The sequence below is a fragment of the Enoplosus armatus genome, chromosome 2 (assembly GCF_043641665.1).
Source record: "Enoplosus armatus isolate fEnoArm2 chromosome 2, fEnoArm2.hap1, whole genome shotgun sequence".
Lineage (NCBI taxonomy): Eukaryota > Metazoa > Chordata > Actinopteri > Centrarchiformes > Enoplosidae > Enoplosus > Enoplosus armatus.
The window spans coordinates 16,853,207-16,877,545 of record NC_092181.1 but is presented as its reverse complement, the minus strand read 5'-3'; the positions used below and the strand labels follow the sequence as shown (position 1 = coordinate 16,877,545).

Genomic DNA, 24,339 nt, shown 5'->3' with positions numbered 1-24,339 from the left:
AAAAACATTAGAGCCAGAACACAAATACATAAAGAAACACACTAAGTGAAAATGTTAAAACACGTAATTGAATTAAATACTGTATATAGAAAACCCACACATACACCAACTCGCCAAATGTAGGTGAAAAACTGGCTGTGGCAGGTAGCTGTTAAATTCTACCAGCCATGGTGGCGGGTGAAGAATCCTGATCTTGTTTCTGTATAAAAGCATGTCCAACACTGAGAGCGTGACTGCTCTGTGTTGTGACATGGCAAAATCACTGTCTCTCTCTCTAAACCGGGAACACCTCGCATTGGACATAGCTGGAAGCAATTTAGACCCATATTAATTCTCTCTTTTACACACAGACACACAAATACACTCACACAGACACACTTCCACTGTTGAGTCTCTTCCAATAAACAATCCAGCACACAAACCTTGATTATTTCTAGTTTTCTTTCCACCTCGAAATATGATGATGAGTAATAAAACAACATGCATAGGTTATTGAAACTCAGTCCTTATTGATGTATTTTGTCTATACACAAGTACACTACATTTACTGTAACTATATCTGTTTGGCATTTTGTCTACATATCTTTGTCCTTTTGACAATGTACTTTATTAGTCTGTCTGTTAAGTATTAAGTCGTAATTGTCTTGCCCAACTACTTTGTCTAAATAGATATTTACGGATCCTGTGTGTCTGTTCACTATCTGTAATTTCTTCTGCCCTGATCTGTTAGAACAACATGCTTGCTCATACATTGTCCAGGCCCTTCAAATTGCAAATAATGTCGCTGTAACTCAGCAGGGACAGGGTCAAGAGGTTGCTCTTTAACCTTAGAATGGGACTGGTTGCCAGTGCCAGACGTGGAGGTATCATCATCTCAGATGCAGCCACCCCCCTGGCATGTTTGAACACTACGGTGTGTAGAGTTTAAAGAGAATACCGCAACAAATAAAAGACTCAGGAGCGGTTCTGAGAGCAAAACACCAAGTCAATGACAGAGAACGTTCAAGGCGACATGGAGGCCACCAAATACACCAAGCAGCTTAGTACAACTGTGGTAGGGAAAGGAGCATCCCTGAAAGTGTAAGCAATTAATCAAACCTTGAACTAAGACGCTAAGAAAAAGAGAAAAAGACTTCACTTGACACATGATCCCTGAAACTGGGAAATACAAAAGAACACTGGACAAATAAGTACTGATTATTTTAGAAAAACAGCACAAACATTTAGTTAAAGTTTTAAACATAGTATGGCAGGCATGTGTTCAATAAAGAAAGTTAAAAAAATATTTTATCACGACTACCCAATTTGCACAGTGCAGAGCATTATTTTTGTGTTGGGAGAGAAACATAAAACTAGAGGCGATTTAAGATCATGCTGCTTCCAAAAGCCACCCCCAGATTTATTGGCACACACAGTTTATTTCCTACCAACGATGATACACACTCTCTTTACTTTACCCATTTTGGCCTTTTCAGACAGATTCTTAATTCTTTCTTTCTTCTTTGATATATACAATATATGCAGATCCTCGTGTTCACATCCCCGTAGAGAAAATATCAGAGCTTTTCCCTGCTTGCCATCCATTTGCTCTATAACTCCTCTCTCCAAACATCAACCCACCTCTAAAGCCTCAAACATGGGCAAATCATGGGGATGGCGTTATATAGATTGTTCTGTTTAAGCAGTTGACAGTGCTTAGTGGAGCAAACTTTGCACCCCATGAAAACATGCTTTAAGGAGTTGTAACCCATAGCGACAGCCATGTTACCCCTGTCACATGCTCCAGTGAACATTATGATGGTATTGTTTATCCTGTTTTGTTTACCCCAGTTGCAGTTAGTATAAGCTCCTTTGAAATAATAGGAAAATGGAGAATAGTGGATATTTTTGTACATTGTGTAAGAAACCCAGGTTACTGTCTTCGCAATTTTGTGATGATATGTATGTGTAGTTGATATGCATCTGAGGTAAGACTATGATGGTAATAATAAGAAATGCCCACGGCTATCTCAATCTATCTTTGAGTACATTCCTTTTGTTCCTCAGTTCATCCTCAGTTGCTGATTATATAATGGGATTATGTCATCTTAAGTACCAAACAAGATAGAAAATAAGCACTAAAACTGAAGTGAATAAGCTCACTGTTAACTCTGTGTCCACTTGTGACCCTTTCCAACTGAGAGAAACCTCCATCTGCAGGAGGTCACACTCAATTGCAGATGCAGAATCATCTCTTGCTGTTTCCTCACCACAGCCACTGACAGCCACTCCATGGTTTAAGTGTCTGCACAGACCCCCACCACAATCCTTTCCCCGCTGCCCATCAACATTATCTCTGCAACGGGCCAATTAGTCATCATCTGCCTTATTTTGTTGGGCTCACACAGTCAAACGTCCTCTGATTCAATAAATGACCTAAATAATGGGCCTGTAATCACAGATGCTGATAATTTTGAGCCTTATTTGATCCCTCAAATCAATTCAGTTTGCTGACAATACACCACCATGTCTAACCATTTCATTATAAAACTATCCAAGACTATCAAATAAAATGAACACATAATTGGCCAAAGACATACTATCATGCTGTAGATTTTGGGAAAGCCATTTAAATTTTGCATGTTTGGTTACACATGCAACAACCTATTTTAACAAAACTAGCAAGTCCAGACTGACATTGTCACAAACTGAAACTTTTGACCCATGACTGCCTTTCCCCTGAAATTCAGTAAGATGTTGGACATGTTGAAGGTGCTGTGCAATGTCCTCTTTCCTAAAACAGGTGAAGCAGTGGTCAGATGGGAAACCAGTGAGGGATCATGTTCTTGTCATTGCACTTCCCACTAAAAATGGTGATTGAATTTTTCTTGAAATATAGTACTTGACCTTACTTAATTGTAATCTACTTGTTTCCCGATTGACTACAAACTAAGGGCAAAATAGCCAGCAGTGAAGCATCACTGGCTGGATAAAAAAAAATATTTCCCGCATAACAACGTACATCAACACCTGAGTTTTGAATACCTTCATGCTTTCCTTATTGTCAACACACACAAATGGTCAGGATTCAAACAGAAATATTCTTAAATCCAAGTCATGTGATTCGTCAGAAAATGATGCAACTCTCAAATGCATCAAACAATGTGTTGTGTAATTTCCCGCCGGGGATCAATAAAGCATTTCTGATTCTGATTCAAAACGTTGTGATGAAAGCTCGAAATCTTTATCAGCTGCTCACTGCTTGCTGCACAGAAACCACCCAATACATTTTTAAAGCAATAATAGAAAACAGCCTCTCTCTCCATTTCACAAACAAAACCACAACTGAAGGTGACAAAGATCCAGGATAATTTTGTTGACATCTTGGTTTATTGTTTCATATGAAATATGATGAGTTACATTAAAACATAAACCCTAACCTGAAAGCGTAAATTCATATCCTTATCAACTATCAATCTGTTATATGGCTGTGTCTGTTTGTGTGACTGTGTTCATGTGAGTGTGTCAGTGGGCGTGTGTGTTTCACCCACACATACACAGAAACACACTTTCTCTCACACTTGTGCTGACCTTAACTCCAAAGCAGAGAGCCAAAGCTCTTAAAGTCTTAAAACTGATGGTCTGGATGCTCTCATCTCCTGTTCGCTGTGTCAAGTCATTATAGTGCACCGAGTCATTAGCTGATGGTGTAGTCATCCATTACAGCTAAGAGGGAATATAGCAAAGGGGAAGCAGAGATGATTCCAACTTCAAGATGTCCAGATCATGTGAAGGACAATTTTTCTTTCTTTTCCTTTGGTGCAGAATATATCTTTGTCGCTGTACTTGAATGATCATGATTGACAGAATTGTATCAGATCGGGAGAGTTTCATGTAAAATCTGCTGAATGAATTATCATGTGTTTAGAAAGTTTACTGTCATCAAATGATATAGGTTTGGCTTTGTTGTATTATTGCATCTCCCTTTGCCAACTTTACTTTGGTAGATCAGAGAATGACAGAATGATTTTGTTGTCCATGAACTGCAAATGAGTTATCTTAATAAAAACCAAAATCTCTATATCAACCAAGGAAACGTGGGGCTAAAAACTGAAGAAAATACCAGTTACATTTGAAAAAAAGGATTTTTTGGTTTCAATCAAAGTAACACCAGTGCATTAGCTGTCGGATATTTTATTGTAACATAAATGTTGTGAGTATTGTGAAGCTCCTGGTGGTGGAAGCAGTATTTAAGGATAAGCTGTCAAGTGCCAGACAGGGTCAGAACAAAGTACAGGGCTGTTAGGTAATTGTGGTTCCTTGGTATAATTATTCTAATGAAATAGAGAGCTAAACTCCCACCCCATTTTCAAGCTAGCCTATATTCCAGTTAGATACAGCCAGGTCATGTATTTATCCATAGGGGGTTTCATTTAAATGTCTTTCTAAAATGTCTAGAAATTATACTGGATTCGGTATGATCAACTTCATATTGACCATAAGGGCAGTACAACTCTGTTATGCGTAGGCATGATACCCATTTTGTACAACTTGTACAACTGATGCCAGACAAAGAAGTTAACAAAAAAGGAACTGAAAAGAACAAAATGTATAGTGTTGAGAGATATTGATGAGTTGAATATTGAGAGATATATCCCATGTGTTGCATAAACAAGGCCTTCTGCGATACATTGGCATGGGTGAACCCACTCTGCATTACTTTTGTAATCCAAAAAGATATCTGTGCATGTATTCAATGATTAGAATACAGTCAACAACAAAAACCTACGCCTCTCATTCATTATTTTTCAGTAAAGCTCGGTTAGAAACACATAGCCATTATTTGCACAACAGCCAGCAGCTTAAAATGTTGGTAGTGAACAAGTTAGAAAGGCCTGTAGTGTTATTGCAGTAATGGGTTATACCACTGGGTGGGGACTCTTTTTGTTTGATGGCATGCACTTAAAACGGTTTAATCTACTACCCTGTTCCCTGCAGCACTCTGAAGCTAACTCTCCTGACAAAGTACTTGTTATATTTTACTCTTACATATGACCAAATAGCGCAGACTAGATGAGATATGGTTAATGAGAACAGTAAAATAAAGTAGAACTTGTGGAAAGCCCTGTCTCAGTTAGCCAGCTATTCCACTGACAATGCTAGTGCCATACTACCAGCTCCAACACAAACAACAACACTACAGTAATTGACTGCCAAAGCAGAACACATGAGCGGACACAGTGACATGGTAAACATCTGTGGAAACATGACACAAACCACCTGGGCTTTTGCCTTTACTCAGTTTAGCCCTATTGAGTTTTACAAGACCCCATTTCTAAGTAATGGGAATTATGTGTCAGGATCTTATATCTAACTTGCAGTGTAAAGCGTCTTTGGGTGTTTTGAAAAGCACTTTATAAATAAAATGTATTATTATTATTTATTAGATCTAGTTAATATCTAGTTAAGGTTAGCTGGCAGCAGTAACCCAGATTACAGATGAAATGTCAACTCATTTGCAAAAAAAAAGCAATTGGTATTTCTGTTTGCAATTGTTTCAACATACATTTGGCTCTATATACATGTTACCGATGCCTGGATTGTGAAGGGGCATAATTACAACATGTTCTTTATTAATTTTGTTTTCATGTCTTGTTATCATTTTCATTCATTCTAAATTCCTTTATTCTTTAAAAAAACAACGACCAAAAAGGCAAGTTACGGCATCTGTCAGTAAAAATGCAATGAACTCAGAGACGGAAAAAAAGGTCAGATGGTTAGAAACTTGGCTGATATGAGGAATGCAAGGCACTGTCACAGCTCATTGTCTTTGAAAATTAATGGGAGAACGATGACAAGGCTAGGAGTGATTCCAGAGAAGTGCAAAGCAAGGCGAGAGCGGACCTTCAGAAAAGAATATTTATGTTATAGCTTTATGCTAATATTATGTGGCAAGCAATTACATCTATATTCAGAATAGATAGCCTCGCCATAATTGACAGTGACATAGAAGGCCTGGCTACAGGACAGTTTGATCAAATGAAGGATGTCATACAAAAGTCTTGAGCCACTATACTCTAGCCTTTATTGTTGGCAAGGCTTAACAATGATTATCAATAGACTGAGATTGATTCATTACACAAAGTCATATTTGAAATCATTAGACAAACATGATGATGGGTACATTCAAATTGTATCATCATTACTGAAATTAATTAATTTTGTGCGTGTGGATTTACTTGTGATCACGAGAGAGAATATGGTTATATATGTATATGGTTATATTATTTCTTTTTTTTTGTTCTTCTATATGTGGATTGCATGCATTGCATATGAATGCAAATGGTTCTCTGCCTTAGGGGTGGAACTAATATAGGACACCCTTTTTGGAGGGTGTCCCATTGGATGAATGTTATTTTGCAACTCTGAAATCAGAAAACTGCTTTCTCACAGCAACGTCAAAGGAGGCAGACATTATATGGCCCAATTCATTACAGTCAGAAGGGGGGGAGAGAGAGACAGAGAGTAAGAGAGAGAGAGAGAGAGAGAGAGAGAGAGGGAGAGAGAGAGAGAGAGAGAGAGAGAGAGAGAGAGAGAGAGAGAGAGGGAGGGAGAGAGAGAGAGGGAGATAGAGAGAGGGAGAGAGAGGGAGGGAGAGAGAGAGAGGGAGAGAGAGGGAGGGAAAGAGAGAGAGAGAGAGAGAGAGAGAGAGAGAGAGAGAGAGGGAGAGGGGGGTTTCATTAAAGCTCCTGGTTTAAGCCCAGCCCATTCTGAATATGTAAATGTTCACAGAGGCACAGAGAAAAACACAGCAAGAGAAAAAACGAGGAGGGAAGAGGGGAGAGAGAGGAAGAGGAGGGGAGCAGCATGAAAAAGTGAGTGAGCGATCAAGGGAAAGAGAGCAAGAGAGTGAGGGAAAGAGAGCGAGCACTCTGAATTGTGAGTGGCTTACGACACTCAGTGAACAGAAGGTGGTTCTGCATGCGCTGTCAGTGTACTGCTCTGCTGCAAGGGATTGCGCGCTCCTTTGCTTCCCACATTTACCGCCCCTGCCTGCCTACCAGCACCAGCCTTCAGCAGCCTCTTCCAGCTGGCTGAGGAAACACCCGGAGAGCAAGGGAGTGAACGAAAACTGCAAGCCACGGGGGATGAAAGCGGCTTCTTAACGGAGATGAGCCACTGAGATGACAAGGAATACTGTTACACAAGAAAACAGTGAACAGGGTTCACCTCTTTAAATCCTTTCTTTTTTTTTTCCTCCTTGCATCCGTCACTGAAAGCATGATTACCCGCTTGAATGGATTTAGACCTTACAAGTCAGTGATTGCTTCCAGAGATGGACGATAATATGCGTTGACAGATCTGCTGAAACTTAAGCAGGAAGGGGAGGAGAAAAGAGCAAGACAGACATTTAAAAAGATTTTTCCTTGGTCTTTTTTTTTTTTTTTCTTTCTCTGGTTGTCTCTTCTCCCCTCTGATCATTGCAGCAGAGGACTGCGGAGGAGCAAAAGAGACAGAGCTCATGCATGCAGACAGGGGAACTTGCACTTCCCTACCATCTCGCTGAAAGCTACTTGGATTCCTTCTCTTTCTGGCTCTTTCACTTGAGGAGAACTAAGACATTGTAAGCCTGCCAAGGATCTGGTGTCCACTGAAAAGAGAGAGGGGAGGGGGGGAGAATTTGTACCACAGTGGGGTCTTTTTTAGATTCGCACATAATTAGTGTTGGGGCACAAAGCGAGACGCTGAATGGAGATTGTCAGCTTTTGGATAGGGGTGAGTAGGAATCTTTTCAAATAAGATCGATCAATGAGGACAATTTCATTTTTTTTCATCCACTCTACTCTCCACCCACTTGATATCTAACATAAGCAAAGAGACTTGCCCTATATCTTTTGCATTTTCGACAAGGATCCTTTTAGTTGACAAAATAAAAGAAATATAATCACTGTTTACGGCCATAATACAAAAACGTAACGAAACAGATTATTAAATTAATTAAATATGATGTGATAAATATGATGTGATAGGTGCAAAAACAATATCCAGAGTGGTTCAATGGACATTTTCTCAGTGGCATCCCTGGATATTTATGCTAATGGATTTCCTTCTAATTGGACTGTACTTAAAGTGGCCACTGAAGAAGCCCCCTGGGTTGATACTGTGTTTATTGGGCATTTTTCTGAGAACGGTTCCCTTGGTAGAGGGGGTTTGTCCAAGGCTGTGCCGCTGCGACAGCAAGCTGCTGTACTGCGAGGGGCTCAACCTCACAGACATTCCCCGCAATCTGAGCAGCGCCATGGGCCTGTCCATGAGAGAGAACAACCTGACCGAGCTGCGTGAAGGCCAACTGGCTGGTCTGTCACAGCTCACCTGGCTCTACCTAGATCACAACAACATTGACATTGTAGAGGAGGGTGCATTTGACAGGCTAAGACGGGTCAAGGAGTTAGACCTCAGCAGCAACCGGATTGAGAGTCTGCCAAATGGTACCTTTAGGCCCCTCCCAAACCTGCGTATCCTGGACCTCTCATACAACAGAATGCAGGCACTAGAGCCTGACCTGTTCCACGGCCTTAGAAAGCTCACCAATTTGCATTTGCGCTACAATACTCTCAAATTTGTGCCAGTGCGGATTTTTCAAGACTGCCGGAGCATGCAGTTTCTGGACTTGGGATACAACCAACTGCAGAGCCTGGCAAGAAACTCCTTCGCTGGCCTCTTCAAGTTGACTGAGTTGCATCTTGAGCACAATGAGCTAGTTAAAGTCAACCTAGCCCACTTCCCTCGCCTCATCTCTTTACGTACTCTGTACATGCACAACAATCATGCCACTATTGTTGTCAACACACTGGACTGGACATGGCATTTTTTAGAGAAGATCGACCTGTCAGCCAATGAAATCGAATACATTGAGCCACATGTTTTTGAGAGCGCACCAAACCTTAAGGTGCTGATGCTAGACTCCAATCGGTTGACCTCTGTGGACCAGCGCATCCTGGATTCATGGTCATCTCTGGACAGCATTACCCTGGCAGGGAATGACTGGGAGTGCAGTCGCAACGTGTGTGCCTTGGCCTCTTGGCTGAGTGCCTTCCGAGGCCAGCGTGACAATTCCCTGCTGTGTTCAAGCCCCGACACCGCACAGGGCGAGGATGTGTTGGATGCTGTCTATGCTTTTCAGCTATGTGAGGACCGCCCAATGGAGGTAACTACAGCAGGCCTGTACGCCTCTACAAGGGATCTGGCCCAGGGTGGCTCTGTTTTCCTGGGCCCATTTACTCCAAACCCTTATGAGGGTGAGGGCAGTGAGGTGGTCACCAGTTCCTTCACTGTCACAGTGGGCCATGATGACCTGGAGAGCACCATGCAGATCCACAAGGTGGTGACTGGGACCATGGCACTCATCTTTTCCTTTCTCATCATAGTGCTCATGCTGTATGTGGCATGGAAGTGCTTTCCAGCCGGAATAAGACAACTGAGGCAGTGCTTCAGCAGTCAGCGCCGTAAGCAGAAGCAAAAGCAAAGCATGCAGCAGATGGCTGCAATTTCTACACCGGAGTACTATGTTGACTATAAACCTAACCACATTGAGGGAGCTTTGGTAATCATCAATGAATATGGCTCTTGCACTTGCCAACAGCAACCTTCTCGGGAATGTGAGGTGTGACCCTGCTTTGTGAGTACATCTTTACCTGTGATTATCTGGATATACAGTAAATCCCCTTTTTGGATACACTGGGAAGAGGATTATTGCGGACAGAAGGAATAAAGGAATCTTTTAGACACTTTTTACACACTCACTGTGATGTGGAAGGAGTATGCTTTGTGACTATTATTGCTACTGCTATCTACTGCTGATTTGAGGCCGCAGGGCATGATTGGCACCTGACTCTTGGACCTGTTGATGTTCCACAGAGGAATACGTTGTGGGCACTGAGGCTTTTCTCTCATGGGTGGATATTTGAGCTTTAATGTGTCTTTCTACTTCAGGACATTTAATTATTGTTTAAAAAGAAACTGAGGACACACAAAAGAAGAAAAAAGAAAAAAAAACCATTTGTATTATGGTAAACACAATATTTGACAAGCATTTAAAATATTAAAAAAAACATGTTTAAGTTGGATTGAAATGTAAAAATAAAAGTCTGTGTAAAATATGTTAAAAGAAGAAGTGCAAGTGTGGACAAAAAAATGATACAAGATAATCTATTTCTTTTGTAAACTACAAAAAATGTTTAAATAAATGAATTGCTATTCACAGTAAACTCATTTGTACGTGAGAAGCCTGTCAGAAAGGATGAATGACAATAGACGCAGTCTTTGCGCTCGTGGACTGGAGAGCCATGTCTCTGCAGTGTATCGAACCAAAAGAATGAAATGAAATACAAAAAAAATTTAATAAAAGGGGCAGAGGGATATCTGCATCTCATCTCCAATGTATAATCCTTGGTCTGAATTTTAGATCTCTTCTCTGTTAACTCTCATATTTGTTGTTTTATCATTCACTGTGTTGACTCGCTATCAGTGTAATTTCTTTCCCCCTTCCCATTGCCCATCTGAAAATAGATTCAAATGATCTATTACATTTTAATTAGCATATTCATATTATTATTATGTCACTACTTGTGTACCATCCAAGTAAAGCAAGCAGAGTGTCAAAGATCTAAAGCTATGCCTCTCATTGCCTGTCACTCTTTGGCTTTCACAGAAGAGCGAGGCCTCCTTTCACTGAATCAAGCACACTAAAGACAACAATCATTGAACCCATGCATACTTAAATGGAAATACAATTTTAAATTGTATCAGAATCATTGAAGAAATTATCCAGCAGCTTAAAGAAAGATTTGCACATGCAATATTCTTCACTGTGTTTTCATGTGATGTAAAATGTTTGTTGAATACAAGGCCATTTTGAGGTGTATATATATCCTTCTTCCTCTGGTGTTCATTGTGTAAATTAGTGCACTGACAGATGTTGTGTTTCCTGGGTCCTTTGACATGAACAGTATGTTGTGTAAGAGGGGGGCAGTGAGAGAGAGATGGAGGATCACAATGACTGCAGAAAGAGGGAACAGACTGCTCTCTAGTGTGCATATTCTCATACTGTGGCAGCATTTTACCTATTGTGCACCATACTCTGCAAACCTTCAGAGCAGAGGCAACATCAATATACTGAATTTGCAGCAGCTTTTCTGAAAAAAATGAAATGCATCAATTTGCATCATTTTTGTGTTATTTTGCGATAAATTAAGATAATGTTTACAACTTGTAAGTTAGCAGGAATAAAAATGTTTTAAGAACTCACTGACAATCATTACATAATTAGTTCCAATAAGAAAAAAACGTCATTTTCAAATCTATCAACAACACTGTAGGTGCACTTGGTGCCCTGGCGTTCTGGTGAACAATGTGCAACAGAGTCAGAAAAACAGGTAAGACTTGGTTGTTATAGGGTTAGAGATGGTTTGGTGAGTTTTAAATTGGTGGAGCTTGTTGTGAGTGACACAGAGCCAGGGAGTAAGCCCTGCCTGAGAAGAAGTGCAGAGGTCCCACAGGTGATGATGTGTCTGAAAAAATTAGTATTGCTGGGGGTGAGGGTTCATTTTATTTTTATTCGAACTCATTATCAGTGGTTCTGAAATTATATTTTTTTTAAGCTCAAAATGGTAGTGAGGAGTAAAACACTTTACAATATTTTGAAGAAAAATTTCCGGGATTGGACAAAATTGCAAGCTCTCAAGAAAATTTGATTTAATTTGTGTTTTCATTTTTGTAATCACAAGATCGTCAAATCTTGGAGGGACTGGAAAAGAGAGCCACGGGATATTCGTATCAAATTACCTTCTTTTCTTCCCACAGAGCATAGCATTTCTCCCATCACATATTAATCTCATTAATATGAAGGATATGTCTGGAATTCAGTGTTTTGCACTTGGGTGGACTAAATTGAAACTATTTTCTTATTCCATTCTCCAATAAATGCAATCAGTAGTAAACATGCATTTCAAAAATACATGTAATTAATACAATTTCAAACAATACTATAAAAAATGTTCCTTCAAAATTCCAACGAAAAGTTTCAACATGGAATTCATCATCAGTTTTCTAAGCTATAACATGTTTCTGTAATCACATATATGAGTTTCTGCTTACAGTTCAGGGAGTCACACATAATAATGCCAAATGGCACTGAATGATGAGTTTTCATCTGAAACTGACCTTAGCGACAGTAAAGGGAACCTGTATCAGTCATTCACATCAAACAAATGTCTGAGGAAGTGGCCCATGTGGGATGAAAAATAAAGATGCAGTGTGAGCAATATATCCACAATGTACTTTCATGTTTTTTTGCCAGGTCGATTCATTCTAGTGAACAGCTAAGTTAACAGTTTACATACACGGCATGCAGTGCTCCAGTAACAAAAGCACTAAACTTGGTGGTTATTTGTTAGGGGACACGTTTTGGGGAGTGATAATGGCTTAAAGTTGCCATGCAGGATTTATGATCCATTTCTTGTTTATGGTACCAAGGGTGTCCCACTTAAAGACTCAACATAGCTGTTAATCATAACCTGCCATATCATATGAATGCAAATGACTGCAGTATGTACAGCAGGGCATCATGATGGGAAGCTAGATTTATTTTATTCTCTCATCTTCACATCCTGTCTAGAATTTTCACCCCCTTCGAGTCCTTCGAGTCCTTCACAGCCTCTTAAACATGCAACTGCTGGGTAAATTTTAGCTTGTGAAGCTTCATTTGTATAAATATTGGATGATGCCTGGCATAGACGCCAGTACTGGCAACCTCATTGATTTCATTTCAGTCTTTTCTTGAACAAGCAACCAGGGCAATAGGTGATGGAGAACGGCTGTGAATATTTTAAAAGCTTTGACTCCTGAGGGCTGACGTTAAACTACTTTAGACTTATCTCTATCCCCACTCACCTTTACCTTCTCTCTCTCCTCTCTCTGTTTCACTTTGCGTCCACAAAACACCGTAAATGGAGAGAAAAACATCAATTCATCTAACTGACAATAGATCAAATCTCTGCTTGACCTCAGCCTGGGGTGATAATTCCCTGAGGGGAGATATTTGCTCTCAGACAGCATCCATTATAAATGCTTTGATTGATGATGCTCAGTAAAAATCTATACAGTTGAGTGGTAACCAAAAATGATCATGGTGATAACAAATGTATTCACCTCTCCCTCACATTGTAAACTGATGAATGAGGATAATTTGTTTTATTTATGTAAATCAGTAATTGACTTTGACGATGACAAGTGGTTGACATGGCAACCCTCCAACACAAATCAGATCACTGTTCAGTCAGAAAGAAAGTGTGGGATCTGCTTCGCGATCTGCTTCGAGATCTGCGTGACATTTGTTCTGTATTTTGCAGAAACGCAGCTGTTTGCCAGCCAGAGGATATACAGGGGTTGTATGTACAATGCACATGCTAATAGGTCTGAAGCTATTGTCTTGTAGCTTATGTGTGCAAAACTGAGCGTGTGGCATATGTGCGCACATGCAGTTATGTCTGTGTACATGTGTGGTCATAAATAAGCACAACGGACCTGTAAATGTCTGGTGCCATATTGTTATGAGTGTAATGCTGAGATGAGAAGTCACAAAAGAAAGATGGATATGAAGGCAGACTTACCGACACAAAGAGTAAAGGTCACAATGAAATGAGAAAAACATTCAGAGGGGGTGTGCTGTGCAAAAAAAGTGGGGCATTTTGTTGATGCCAGGTCAGAGCCAAAAGGTCAAACACTACAAATACAGAGACCCTGCAGGCTCAAACTGTACAGGCTCACTATCAATCAGTGGGCACTCACAACTACCCTTGTCAGAGTCTTGAGCCTAGTTCAAAATCCAGATAGGTTAAGCAAACAGCAAAACTGGTTTGAATACAGTATACAATGGTGTATGCATGTTTATGCCAGTGTGCCTGCATGTGCAGTACCTTCGCCTGTGCAGTGCTGTATGTGTCAGTGACAAAACATCACTCTGCAGATCTTTGGGAAATAGCTTGCGTCACAACCTGCAGCAAGCAGGGGTCCTTAGAGACGCAAACAAATCCTTAAAAAATAAATTAACCTGGCTTCCTGTGAGGGGTATCGATCGAGCAACATTCTGCCATCTCATTGGGACTTGGACTGTGCTGCATAATAAACGCTTAACACCCCCTCATAACTGGATGAAGAGCTAAATCATGGGTGGCAGCATGTACTGCAGCAGGCTGCAAGGAGCTGGTGATGACTAATGACAATGAGTGGGTGGCTTTCCACTGCTTCTTTTATAACAGGTGGGTTATCGGGATCAATATTCTAATCATCATCAACATTATCTTTGAATCCAAAACCTCTGACACGCCATTTTTTTCTCTCTGGTTGTACATACCCTCACTCTTTCCAAATACTGCTGCTGTCGTTGTTATAATTGTGATATTACTGCACTGCATTCGATGATAGCCGCTAAAAAAATCCTGGTGTTTACTTAACCTACATGTACAAGCTGCCGGTTAATTAAAGGAGGGCAGCAAATGGAAATTTCACTCACACATTGTATAGAGGGAATTCCGTAAATAATACATTTTGATGTTAAACTAAGGAAAGCTTATATGTTTTCCCAAACGCTCCCCTTGTGACAGTTGAACAAATAACTGTAAAAATAATAGCTTTACTATTACTGACATAGGTCCAATAGGGCACTATAATTACATTCATTACTCAGGCTAGGTCTCCAGGCAGCCTATAGATCTCTACGCCCACTGCATCATTTACATGCACCATATTCAAGGAACATTGAATTAATAATAATGACTGAGGAGTCATTATTCTTAACTACATATGGTGCTGTAGGTAGAGCAGTGGTGGCTGCTGAGGAGGGTGAAACTGGTTGGAGAATGGGGGCAAGGTTGGCAGCTGAATATTCATTACAGTGAGTCAGAGAGTGTGAGAGGAACAGAAGACTTGTGGCCATTATTATTATTATCATTATCATTATTATTATTATTATTATTATTAGAGTGTATTTTGTAGTTAACATTCTTGCTATTGCTAGGGTGGATTAGGCTACGATAATGTTTTGTCTTGCATTTAACATATAACATCAGGGTCAGTCAGTGAGATAATACATGGCAACAGCTGGGCCTGCATCTGGGGCTCCATGTAACCCGTATAAGAGCAGATGTGGGTCAGCGCCTAATATTCTGAGTATTATGGTGGCTGAACCACAAAGCTTTATCCAGGACTGGACTCAGGATGTTCTATTCATTTATTATTGTTATTCATACCTTTAAAGATAGATCCTGGTGCAGTTGATGAGATATAAAATCCAAGATAATTTAGGCTAAACTTTCTACACCTGTGATATTGTAGGTCATGCCTGTTTTGATATATTTTCTAGTCCAGCTCTATTCCTCTTGTGTCAATAGTCCTACAAAATGGTCATATTAATTAAAATAGATGCCTTAAGACATGTGTCTAACTATACTCCAGCACCCACACAAGGAAAAAAGCAATCAATAAAATGCATGGTACTGAATGTGTACTGTAAGTGCATAGGTATGTGTTATGGTAACCCATTATCTCTTGGACAGCTTTATAAATAAACATAAATGTAATAAAATAACATATTCTAACTATTACAAATGGTTGAGCTGGAGGGAATTGTTGCTGCATTTCCCAGCATAAGGTAGAAATAACATATTTGTAACTGAATGTACATAGCTAGTCAATGAAATTATAATGTTAAAGAAAAAAGATTTAATTTGATTCGAGGCACTTTTGCTTCATGCCGTTAAAACGTAGACCAATATTCTGTATATCTGGTATATCTGTGTAAATCAATATCAATCCAAAAAAAAGTTTACCAAACTACTTCTTTCTCAGGTGGCTGTAAAAGAATAAGATTATGAAGTCCAAAAAGAACAAAAACAAATACAACATATTTGATTTATATGAATAACATTATGGAGCCTCATAGCCACCTCAAACTTAAATATCAGCCACATTGCCATTCGGGGGACATCCTGGCCTTTTCAACAACAATAAATTAAGCTGCCCTGTATGAACATTTAGATTCACTGCCTTAGATGTGGGAATCAGCAGCTTTGGGAAGAACTCAAACAAAACAAAAAGAAAATGAATAAAACAAATGCATACTGGGAACTGACTTCAAAACAATGCCTTTTTTGTATTCTAAGTTGATGACTATGTACTTTGTTGCCCAGCAGACAGACATCAGCTCAACTTATTCACCATTTATGCTAAATGAGTCATCAGGACAACTGCTTCATGTTTCATTATTCATAGTCAGATCACCTCGAATAAAACTGAATCGCAAAGCGTTTCAAAGGTATGGCACGGCAAGACTGTAGGACCTCCTTTTTGAATAAAAAGTTAACACAGGTTAAGGGAAGTAAAAATAGACAGCATTTATCATTTCCCATTTATCTGATCAGTGTCAGGATGAATAAACGCTATTCTACCCGCTCTCCTTGCTCCCTCTCTCTTCCCTATCTGTGAGGGCAGATTGGCATCTCTCCAGTAGCCAATGAGATTGGCTGCATAAATGGAATTGCCCCATTCTCCCAAGTGTCAGCTGAGCAAAGGGAATGTGTTCCCTGGTACAGCAAGTACTTAAGATGCAATTTTGGTAAACACTTTCACTGTGGCAGACAATGCGTACAAGCTAATCCAGCCCAGAGGCATCAAAATAAATACTGATGGACTTACCTGTCATGTTAAATGCAGGGCAGAAGAGCAATGGATCCACGAAGAATGCCAAAAGAGAGACAGAAACAAAAGAGAAAGGCTTGTTAAAATATATACTTTTTTTGCATTTAATGTTTTTCTAACATCAAATCAGGTCTGTTAAAACACCTTTATGTTTATCTGTAAAGAAGCATTCACTCAATTAGAGATCACAGACTTTTTTCAGAGACACACAGACAGTTTAAGAGTGCAACAGATTGCTGCGAGATTAGGCAGCCTATGGCAGAGTAAAATGGCGTATTTGCATTGTATAGACCAGAGAGCCTAACGTACTGTAGTTAAACTGAGGGTGCGTTTAATGTCTACCTTGCGACGGCCATTGTAGTAGGCAGCGAAAAGAGGAAGAGCAGAAAGACGCCCTTTTATTGGGGGACTGTGCTGACAAAGAGGATCCCATTCTGCCAGCCATGCAGCACAACATTACAAGTCCATATAAGTTTATAACACCCCCCATGCTTCTGTGCACTCTTAACAGTGTTGTACGGCCTATAGGGCTTGATCACATCATTGCAGAAACTGAAAAAGAAACGGGCCACTGGTTGAATGGTAAGCACTGCTGCCTGTCACTGGACACATGTTCGATTGTTGACTCTTCCTGAGAAGAGTGTAAGTTTTTTTTAATGATTTATATGAGTTCCTCGCAAAACTCTGAAGACTGGAGTCTCTAAACGGCCCACAGGTTTGAATTGGAGTGCTGCTATCTGTGTAAACCATGTTATGCACTGTTTACCTCTCCCAGGTGCCTCAATGTTTTCAGGTATAACTGTCATCCAAATGAACACAGGGATAGTGGTGGAAAGTAACCAAGTACATTTACTGAAGTACTGTACTAAACTATTGATGTACCTGTACTGTACATGTACAGATTTAAATCTTTAAGCTGTGGACCCCTTACAAAAAAGAAGGTAAGTACCTTTTACTGACAATAATTTTACTAAGTAGAATTTTTACTTGTAATGGAGTATTTTTACATTAATGTGTTGGTACTTTTACTTAAATTAAGGCTCTGGGTACTTCTTCCACCACTGTACTTGGATAGCAACCCCTCTGTAACACTGAAAAGGATTCAAGCTAAATACTATTACTAATATGACAACTAATAAAAGTAATGATAATTATAACTCAACAAAGTGAAATTGGCACTTTTCACAAATTGGAGAAGCTATGTGGCTGATGTGAGTGAAATCAACTTCCTTAAATTTCTCCAATATGCTGTTGCACTGTATGAGTGTTATTCCATTATAGTGGCCAACTGTCTTTATTAATTGGAGGTGAATTTAAAAAATCTGAGACGTAACCATCCACAATGAAAAAGAAAATAAACTTGCTACAGAACTCTTCTATTTTTTCTACTTTTTTTTTTTTTTACAAAAGCAGACATTCACTTTCAAGGATGCACATATAGACATATAGCACGAATAGATGTTGGTATCACACTGACTTTAAATAAACTGAAAACAGCTCCTGAATTACTAGTCATGAGATATTCTAGGAATCTGCCCACAACTTCAATCATCTGTGAAAGTGTAAACTGCACTGTGGTATATCATATGCCAGTTTGCCAACATGAGATGAAGTCAGTTTCCAGGAATGCATATTTTTAAATATTGGCATATGACGACAGACCAGTCCCTCCAGAGTTTAACTGTTAAATTAATAAATGTTTGACTGTCCATTCCTTCATTTAACAATTTTTTTCTCACCAAGTATAGATATGCTGTGATCCATGCTCTTCCTAATCCTTTTCATTAACAAACTATTAAAATTTTGGAGGTGATGGTTGGATATGTGTATATACTATGCTCATCATTTCTTGTTCTCTACATCTATGAGTTCTTGCCTCTAGATGTTTAAATATCGCTGTGAAATAGGTTTAAAAAAACAAAAAGAGCTGTTTGGGTAGACCTGTAAAAATCAAAGCTTTTCTCTTTTTGCTGGTAAAAATGCTCAGGGAATCAAGCACTGTTAAATTTGGCATATAAATTCACATCTGTTTTGGAATTGTTGCCACTCAGTGGATAGTTTAAGACTGAATGAAGTGGAATATCCAGTAAATCTATGGTGAATGTCAACCTTGCAAGTCAGGTCAGTCAATATGCCATCTTTGTGTACAGGCAGGCTCTCACATTATGGTGGAAAATAAATCCAATAACTTCTGAAAATGAACCTAATAACTTTTTGAACGAGATACAATCAGATCACTGAAGCTAATGACAGCAATGTTGCTTTTAGTTAATGCATTACAAATTCCGATTGGCTCCAGTTTCTCAGCAAGTATGTTAATGACAAATGAGAATAACGTTGCACCATTAAAGAGGAAAATAGGTGCGATACAAATTTGTTGTTTGTCTTCACTGTTGATGTTCATTTACTGTGCAAACATTAAGGTTGTCTGATAGAGCCCAAATGGCCAGCTGAACTATGGGAATGCGAGAGAAAGGGAGGAAATGAGTGCTAAAAGGCATACAAACACATAGAGCGCATGCACAGTATATCAACCAAAGAAACCTCCTGCGACAGTGTTTGGATTCAATGACGTGAAGAGCAGAATACCAAGAAAGGCGACAAGAAAACCATGTTTAAGGAAATGAAAAGAGATAAAAACATATTGCAGCTTTGAGCATTACTGTACGTGAAAACAATAAAGACAAGCATGCAGGTCTGTGGTTATTCTGCCCGTAACACAGCTGCAGGTTACAGAACTTGGCGATTTTCAATGCAGGAAAGTAGAGTGATATATTTGCTGAGTGCTCGGTGAAACAGAAACAGCGGCGGATGGTAAAGTCTTTGTGTTGAAAGGAAAAGTAATGGTCAAAAATATACTATAACAATAAAAACAAAACACAGATTTGCTTAACCATCCTTGCTTAATGTACATGAAAAAAGGAAAAAACAATTGGGAAAAAAAACAGTTCCAGTAACTGTGGATCACTCATTTACTTGTAATGAACGGACATACAGTGCTAACACGCAATAGTAAGATCCTCTTAATTAAATGGTTACTACAAAGTAGAACATGTATTTTTTGCAAATAGTTTGTTGCAATACACTGTTAAATCAGTTTCTAACTCAAGAAAACCACAATGATTTGATATTGACAACAACAGCCATTCAAAAGTTGGAATCAATCCAGACACTCTTTATATATTCCATCCAGTACCTTATGATTGGACTAATGCTTGTTGTTTGTATGTGTTAGACTTTATTTTTAATAGGTTAAACTTTGCACTAGATTAGCAAGGCTAGACTTTAAAACCTTTCCCCTGGAAGTGTGACAAATAAAGGGGTTTAGGATGTCTTTACAAAGATCTGCCTCATGTGTTTTAACAATTCTGACCACCATAATCCATTAAGTGTCAACTTCAGCAGCATTAATTCAATCATTCTCATAATCAAAATGGTTGCTCTGAGCCCCTGCTGTGGGGCTTAGTGATGGTGTGCTGAGAATGAAAAGGCACATTAAAATGGGCTGGAGCATGCAATCCCCCAAAAAGGCATTTGCTGCGCTCTGCATGCACCAAGGACATGCAACAGTAAGGTCAGGATCACACATCGGCAGAATACTGAATAAGTCAGCCTCCTGGGCTGGGATTCCAGGATCCAGCTCATCCTCCCCTCCCCTGTCCAATGGTAAAATGTCTGATCGCTCTAGATACGCTGTCCCTGAAGGCTTGCTGAACACTTCAAACATGCAGCTGAAGTATAAGCAATGTATAAGGTACAGTATGTGCCCCAACAAAAATGAAATACAAAACAAACCAAAAAACAAATAAACCCTGCACTGACTACATGTGCGCATTAAAGAATTCACAACATATTGTAACACAACATTTTTAGGTGAATTTGCTCATTCTACATACTTGATTTCTCCTTTTTAACAAGGTTCTCTATGGTCACAAATAAATAACCTGCAAAATAATCAAAAACCAACCGAGGAGGGTTACAAGTGCAATATACTATAACAAATGCTAAAGAGCTCTGGATATGATTTACAGGCTGTAAAGCGAAACATTAGGTTCTCTGCTCTGCCTTTTTTCTGAGAAACCTGCACAGGCAGGGGCCCTGGAAGTGTCCTCATACTAATGTTACTAGGCAACCACAAAGTCAGCTGCTGTCCACTACTTTGCTAATACATTAGTTAATGCCATTCTAATTGAAGGGGAAAAAAGCATTCAGTCATGACGCAGCAAATCTGATGCCATTTATTGTAATTTTCCTTCAAAGTGAAACAGTGGGCAGAAACCACCAAAACCATCTTTTTTTCAATCGCCCAGTTTCCAATAGAAGCTCTGGTGCAGAAGAGGAAAAGCAGAAGAAAGCCCCACCTCTGTTGTCATTTTATTAGACAGCAGAGAAAAAAAGCTGTGGTGACGCAGGCACACAGTTTAACACTTTTCAACTTGGGGAGCTCAGGGCATTTCTAAAAACATGCAAGGTGCGCTGGATGGATAAAAGTGAGGTGCCCTGGGTGCACAAGCAGCATACAAAACCCCTCAGACCCAGCGAAAACAATTACAAAAGGCAGCGTTCACTGCCAAAAAGGTGTCCGGTGTGATCACCTGCTTTGCCTGCTCACTGCAGAGACTAAAGTCTCTCATTTCAGTCAGTCCCTAAATATTTAGCATGAAATCAATGGGTTTGGTCCTCAAGTCGGCTTTTATTGCAAACGTCCAATCTCACCTGTGATAAGCACACATGTCAATGTCACTTTACTACAGCACATTTGTTAATTTAGTGCTGAGCACATTACACCCTGTTTCGTCTGAGCAGAGAATATAAATCACGCAATTTTTTTTGTGGAATTTCATATGCATGCACCCTTCAGGCAAGTGTTGTTTCCTCCTCCATTGAAAGCATTTGGGACTAGAGTGTGGGAGTGGGAATGAGATTTGTTGTTTTAAAGCTGGCACTAATGAAACCCATGGGTCTGCGATGACAATGGGAAGATGTTTGATGAGAAAGTATGCGGTCCAGTCTGTGCTTTGTGTTTGGCCTTGCATGTGTGTACAATTGTATGTGGATAGAGGGAGAGACACCGTCGGTAGAAAATAAAACAGATCCATAGCATCAGTTTTTGACAAGCTGCCATACGGTCCTCTTTAATCTTTTGGTCTTCTGGATGTCCCATGCCTGCAAACCTATGAATATGTTTCAATTATTTTGACTAAAAAATGGCAAGACACATACCACTTCAAACACATACCATTAGATATCTACCAACAGCTCTCCACTCGTCATAAAGCCGAATGGGACAACCAAAACATAAGCTGCAAAGGGAAATATACCCATGAGGGAAATGTTCCCATTTTAGTAAAGTATTTACTTACTGGGCTTAATTAACATAAATATGGACAGTGACCCCTGAATATTTAATATTCAAACATGTTGTTTTGTAAAAACATTAGGACATGATGTTATTTATGTGTCACTGGATAAGGAATGCACTTAAAGTCTGTACTGTAAAGTGGTGTTGGTATCAGAGTTTAACAAAAATTCTTCTGAGTGATGCTTTTAATGTTGAGTCCTATTTAATGTCACCAGTGCAAATCAAGATCAATTTCCAAAAATGAATCCAACCAAAAAGTACAGGGGAACTGACAAACACCCCAGTTGAATTCACAACTTAATTGCTGAATGTACAGATGCAATGAAGAGAAGATATCCCACCTAAAGTACAAATCTAATTTAGCTCAGAAGTTTATACAACTCTTAAAGAAAACGCTGTAAATGTTTCAGCTACTCACAATGGTGAATGGATGTACATAACAATTTGTCAACCTTGGGGTCAGTATCCAGTGTGGTAGTACACAGTGTGCATCTTCCATACTTGAATTCATCTGAGCCAACAAGGAACATAGATTCCCTCCTACCATGATAAGAAAAAGCCTTGAATTAAAATTCCTCATTCAACTGCCTAAAGCACAAAGCATACGTATTGGAAACCTCAAATAACTCCCTATTGAGCAGCAGTTTCTTTAAATCCATACCTCCACACTTTCTCAGCTCCTATACATATATGAAATGAAGAGACTGAATGTTTCAGTTTATTATATGTCTTGCATGGTCAAGCCACAATTTAATTTTTTCTAATGCCCAGCCTTGATATAGTTCACAAATCCATGCCTGGGCACTCTCATGGGTTGACTTGCAGATGAAGCAGCACTTGGATTTGTTTCGTGCTCTCACAACGTCACCACATCTTTTGACTTCAATATGCTTTGATACTCACAGCTCTGTCGGATAGTTGCTCCAGTCTGCATTTACGCATTCAAATGTTCTAATGCCGAGATAAGATATCTGACGGTCATCAAGTATTCATAGAATCGTGAATACATGTGACTCTCTTTACAACGTCTATACCGACCGGTAACGGCTCACGTTTCACTTGCACGTGTCTGTATTTCCAGCCGAAAATCACTGATGGCCAAGACTTTGATTCAGAGCTGGTTAACGGCTAGCTTAGCCGAGCAAGGATTCAGCAGAGATAACAGTTGTGAAGAGTGGCAGAGTAGGGAATATGAATGAGCGGTAGGGAGAGTCTAAATTTGCCACATATACTATAACACTGTTCAACACAGCTACAAATAGTAGAGGCAGTATTTCTACAACTACTAGTCTCAGTTGCATGCTCTCAATCTTTTATACTTCATACTGTCCACACTGCAGTACAGTTAACTGCTGTATTTATGTTGGGGGGTGATATGTGTGATGTGTATACACTAAAGAACCAATACCACATTTAGGTTAATGTTAAAATTTCAGTAATTTCAAACTGTAGTTGAGAAAGCTTGACAAAAAGTCACTTTGCTGCCATTTACATTTCCCAATGAATAATGATTCCCTCATAATTTTAAATAATGCATGAATTTTACTGAGACATTTATAAACACAATTCTGTCTTGTACCTGTGCATTTTAATGAGTTACAACAAACAAATATGCAAAACAAAACATTATGCAGGTAAATAGTATTTAATTGTAACCTTGACATGAGATGGAAAGAACAATAGAGACTGAAAGCGAGTCAAAGGTTTGGAGGACAGAGACTGAACAATGCCAAAATCCAAGACAAACAGATGGTCCCTGGAACAAGCTTCGCCTAGAGCAAGCTACCTCCCCCCCTCAAAATTTACTGTACATTCAAGCATGGACCCACACCGATCGTCCCCCTCCCCCATCCTCAAAATGTATCTAAGAATGGCACTAAAGACATCTACAGTGTGTCTTGTACAACTGTACCTTGAAGTGTTTGTTTTGCAAATGGGTGATTGCAAGATAATCTGCCTTTTAGACGCGAGACGCTGTGGTGTTCGTACTTTTTAGATACATAAAAATTCACATTGAGTTGCTCTCTCAGGTAAAATCCTGTTGTTTTTATTGTGTTTTTATGGGTATTTATGTATTCACTCAACTTCCATCCTATTAAAAAAAAAGCCTGTCTTTCTGGCACCTTTTTGAGTAAAAGGTGACGTTACAGAGGACGGACAAGATATATCTAAATATCCTGAACAAATGGTTTTATTTCCTCGCATGAAGCAAAGTACAAAGTAATCAGTGAGCAACCTCTCTT

General features: G+C 39.4%; 2 protein-coding genes across 5 annotated transcripts in view; one reads left to right on the top strand and one right to left on the bottom strand.

Moving 5' to 3' along the window:
• ctnna2 (catenin (cadherin-associated protein), alpha 2) overlaps window positions 1–24,339 on the bottom strand; it is a 258,619-nt gene that overhangs the window by 97,704 nt on the left and 136,576 nt on the right. The window lies entirely within an intron of this gene.
• On the top strand, window positions 8,072–9,649 carry lrrtm1 (leucine rich repeat transmembrane neuronal 1). The gene has a single exon (XM_070920261.1). It carries the CDS (start codon window positions 8,072–8,074, stop codon window positions 9,647–9,649), a length of 1,578 nt encoding a protein of 525 aa, XP_070776362.1.

Coding starts and splice junctions, on each gene's coding strand:
- lrrtm1 (XM_070920261.1), top strand. CDS start 8,072: ATGCTAATGGATTTCCTTCTAATTGGACTGTACTTAAAGTGGCCACTG.